Source organism: Notothenia coriiceps, unplaced genomic scaffold (genome assembly GCF_000735185.1).
Source record: "Notothenia coriiceps isolate Sejong01 unplaced genomic scaffold, NC01 NC01_scaffold00014485, whole genome shotgun sequence".
In the NCBI taxonomy this organism is placed as follows: Eukaryota; Metazoa; Chordata; class Actinopteri; order Perciformes; family Nototheniidae; genus Notothenia; species Notothenia coriiceps.
In genome coordinates, this window is record NW_011347186.1 from 1 (window position 1) to 4770 (window position 4770).

At 42.7% G+C, this 4770-nt stretch overlaps 1 protein-coding gene across 1 annotated transcript; it reads left to right on the forward strand.

The window, feature by feature from the left end:
* Window positions 1-51: 51 nt before the first annotated feature.
* LOC104948517 (prickle-like protein 3) lies at window positions 52-4713 on the forward strand (the record flags this gene model as incomplete). Its single annotated transcript, XM_010774720.1, has 3 exons — window positions 52-189; window positions 2065-2268; window positions 4499-4713. Coding segments are annotated over 3 exons (557 nt in total), but the record flags the coding sequence as incomplete, so codon positions are not given.
* Between the last annotated feature and the right edge of the window lie 57 nt (window positions 4714-4770).

The window sequence follows — 4770 nt, forward strand, 5'->3', positions numbered from 1 at the left end:
AGAACTCGTTTTTTTAATGCATATGTCAACACCATTATCTGTTTCCTGCAGTCTCAGTACTGCAACACTCTGGACGACGAGGAGAAGAAGGAGCTGCGAGTGTTCAGTCAGCAGAGGAAGAGAGAGAACCTGGGCCGAGGCGTCGTCAGACTCTTCCCTCTGACGATGACGGGCGCCATCTGCCAACAGGTAGAGCAGCATTTCGATTTGAAAATCCCTCGTAAAAATCCCTCGTAAAGATGTGTCCCTGTGATCAACATCATGCACGCAAGGGAAAGCTTTGTAAACACATAGATGCAGAAGGAGGAACTTTTGATTGGCATGTCGGGGCAGGAAAGGCTCAGGGGAGGAAACGATTAAAGGGCTGTGAAGGAAAAGAGCTGCTCAGTTCATCATTGGTTAAAGAGATAGTTCAAAACACTTATTTTACCTCTTAACTGCATTGCTTTTCATCAAACAATGTTTATTTATACAGCCCAATATCACAAGTGTTACATTTGTCTCAGTGGACTTCACAGTTTGTACAGAATATCAATATGCCTCTGTCCTTAGACCCTCACATCGTACAAGGAAACACTTCCAGAGAAACCCCCACAGTTTAAAGGGGAACATGGGAGAAACCTCAGGGAGAGCAACAGAGGAGGGATCCCTCTCCCAGGACGGACAGACGTGCAATAGAGGCCGTGTGTAAATCAAAAAGATAATACATTTACAACATAGGTAGACCAAATGTTTGGAAATGCATGTGTCTGTAATAAGAAGATGAATCCACGAGGATGTCAACAATCCTGTGGGAGCCATCAGGGAAGTAGTATGATGAGAGTCAGGCAGGACCACAGAGACAGGCTCAGACACGACTCGAAGTCCAGGACTCAGATCCAGAACTCAGGATAGAGGATCCAGGACTCAGGACCACATAAACAGGATTAGCCTCGACTCAGGATCCCGGCGTATATATGGACACAGAAAAGAGATTTGGGGGAAGCTGGGTTAATCAAAACATGAGAGTACACAGGTACAAACAGCCTGAAAGACGGAGTAAGGTGCCCCCCCCCAACAGTCCGAGCCTATAGCAGCTAAACTAACGTGTCTACATACACGCACTCCCTTAGGATAGGCACTCCCTTAGATCTATCGTAACAGCTTTAGTGTGAGGTGCAGAGGGTTAGAGATATCAGCTGAATAAATGTCTCTCCAATGCAATGGAATAGCGCTGCTAGACAAGTGGTAAAAATAACAAATTAACATTCTTTTTGACTGGTATTGCAATAGAGATAACTCCCCAAAAAAAAACACAATAAAAGGGTTAAAATGGAAGAAACTTTGGGGAGAGCAACAGAGGAAGATCCCTCTCCCAGGACGGACACATGTGCAATATATATCATTTATATAGATGAAACAATCCAATCCCCTCTCTTATATCACCTCATACGTTCCAGGTTAAAACCAACAACTAACGGTACATCTACATCTAGGGTGTCCAAACTTTTTTCACGAGGGCCACATACAGAAAAATATACGAAGGGCTGGGCCGCTCACTAGAGGAGAGGTATATCGCCTCATAAGTTCAGTTGAAAATTCTGTAAGAAAGAAACAGCTCACATCTCTCCAGAGGGTTTACTTTATTGTGTTAGCAGCTCATGGTTTAAAACAGGAGCCTCAGATTGATTATAATAAGAGGAAATATGAAAGGTGTAATTCAATGTTGTTATGTAAATGTGTTATTGGGCTTCTTTATTATCGACTTACATTTCTTAGAACATATTTTCAAATTTAATCGACTGAATTTATTTGAAAAGTGGTCTTATTAACAGATGAATACTGAGTTATATATTTAAGAAGTACAATATAAGACAAGCAGAAGTTTATTACACTTAAGTCATTATCCTTTTTGAATTTGCTGAGGGCCGATTCAAAATGGTCCGCGGGCCGCATTTGGCCCCCGGGCCGTAGTTTGGACACCCCTGATCTACATTTATAAAACAGCTCTACTGGTGAGAGGAAAAGTGTGTATTTTGGGTCGACCTGTCGCCCTCTAACTTCCGTCCCCCGGATCTTTTCCAGTGTGGCCGTCAGATCTGCGGGGGGGACATCGCGGTGTTTGCCAGCCGCGCGGGGCAGAGCGGCTGCTGGCACCCTCAGTGTTTCCGCTGCCACACCTGCAGCGAGCTGCTGGTCGACCTCATCTACTTCTTCCAGGAGGGAAACATCTACTGCGGGCGGCACCACGCCGAGAGGCTGAAACCCCGCTGCCAGGCCTGTGACGAGGTGAGGGCTCAGGGAGGGAAAGTTGTATACACAGGGGGTCCGCGGGGTCTTAAAAAGTATTAAAAGTTGATAAATCAATTTAGCGAAAATGAAGGCTATTAAAAATATTAAACGGCATTTTCCAAGGTATTACATTTTGTAGCTTGTTTTCAATAAGTATATAAATGGTCCAAAGAGGTTGTATTCTACAGTCTGCCTGAATGTAATCATTGCGTAGGTGTGTAGTGTGATTCTGTGTAGTTTATTTATGGCATCCCGTTGGATTTGACGTCATCTGAACAGGACATCGCATGCTCACTGCTTGATAGCGCGCGAAGCTCCGTTTACGCCGGTTGTTAAACAACATCGTTATGGGGAAATGCAAGTTTGCGTCCAAATGGTTGGAAGATAAGGAGGAAGGACAATCAATACTGTATATGGTCAATGTGAGGTAAAGTGTGTCGCCAAGGTAACCGGTTAGAACTCAAAGTGGCGATGAGGTCTTAAAATGTAAGAGACTTTAATCTCAATGGGACTTTTTAGCTGGTTAAATAAAGGATATATATATCAGGGCATATGCAGGAACCCTGAAGTCAAATGTAAGACCTTTTTTGAGCGACCTGGCCAAGAAGGGCAGTATGAACAAAGTTACAACAGATAAAACAGACAATCCAGGCAGACGAATACAGCGGTCGTAAAACACAAATGAAATGGCACAGGAACCAGTCAATATGCAAATCAAATAAACTATAAATCATTAAAAACTGGCACAATTGATCAACGACTTCAATTATGTGATACATTAGTTCATTTCTCCAGGCTACATGAGCACACGACACCCCCTGTTGGTGAGAGGAGGTAACATATGACCTCTGTGTTACTATGAGGACGTATCCTAGCCCCCGTTATATATCACCATCTTGCAATCAGCTTTAATCTAGCTCTAAATATGTTTTTACCAACTAAATAATGTACGCAGCTCGCGATGTAACTAGGAGTCTAGTGGACGGTATCAGTACTACAAGTACCCCGGGTCGCCATTTGCCCATCCCTGATCTAAATGATAGTTTCTGCCATTGAAAATATAAAATCTCAGGCTCTTCCAACAGCACAATATACTTAAGACATAAAAGTAACATAAGTAGACTATACAGTACATGTGTAAATGGAATAAGATATACAGAATGTAAATGCAATACTGCGTGTCATAAGTTACTGCTTATGGTAATAATATATAAATATGTTGGCTGTTAACAGAAGCTAAAAAAAAAAAAGCAAGAGGTGTTGCGTCGGAGGATTTTGATTCAAATATCTGCAGAAAAGATCCTTTAATGCAGGGGTGTCAAACTCAATTTCATCACGGGCCACATCAGCATTATGGCTGCACTCAAAGGGCCGGTTGTAACTTCAAGACTATATAAAAATACATATATAAATATTGAATATATATAAAATAATGTATTATATTACATGATTGCCTCTGGATTGGATTATTATCGGATAGGGTAATAACTTCATAATTAACTACGTCTGAAAGCAGAAGTCTGGGGCAAACAATTGCAAGTCTCTTCAGTGAGAATGCCACAAAATGATTTAAAAAGAAAAGCCACATTCTGGAAAATCAAAACAAAATAAGCGACATTTTGAAAAAGAGAAGTGATATTTTGAAAAAAAAAATTTTTAAGAAAAAATGCATATTTTGACGAAAGTCAAATTCTGAGAAAAAAATGCATATCTTCAAGAAAAAAAGTCAAATTCTGAGAAAAAGTCAAACTTCAGATGCATTGTGGGACATGTAGTTTATGGGCAACGTGCTTCTGTAAATCACAATGTAACCCTATAATAAACATTATAATCTTTGCAAGCTCTTGTGGGGCCGCATGAAATGAAGTTGCGGGCCGGATTTGGCCCCCGGGCCTTGAGTTTGACACCTCTGCTTTAATGTATCCCTAAATGTATCCTCGGGCCCTTTCAGGTGATTTACCACGACTGTTTTATCACTCTCTTAGATCTGTGCATGGTTGAGAGTATTTGCAGATGTCTCCGGGGGGGTTTCCCTGTTTCTAACGGCTCTCAGACTCAAGAGCTTAGCACACGAAGTGAATGGATCTGCAGAGAGTGACCTTTTTCATCCTGTTAACCCAAATCCTCAGCAACACTTTTCCTACTGATTTGTTTACTTCTGTGAGTGTGAATCCTCACTGACCTCCCTCTGTGTGCCCCCCCCCCCTCTCTTGTGTCTGAACCGTAGATTATTCTGGCTGATGAGTGCACGGAGGCCGAGGGTCGGTACTGGCACATGAAGCACTTCTGCTGCTTCGAGTGTGAGGCGTCGCTGGGCGGTCAGCGTTACATCATGAGAGAGAGCCGGCCGTACTGCTGCGCCTGCTACGAGTCGCTGTACGCCGAGTACTGCGACACCTGCGGGGAACACATAGGTACTGAGTCAAGAATAAAGAAGCTCCTGTACAAGGGATTGTGTTCAGCTAACAGACAGTATCAGGCAGGTGTTTACCTCAACTT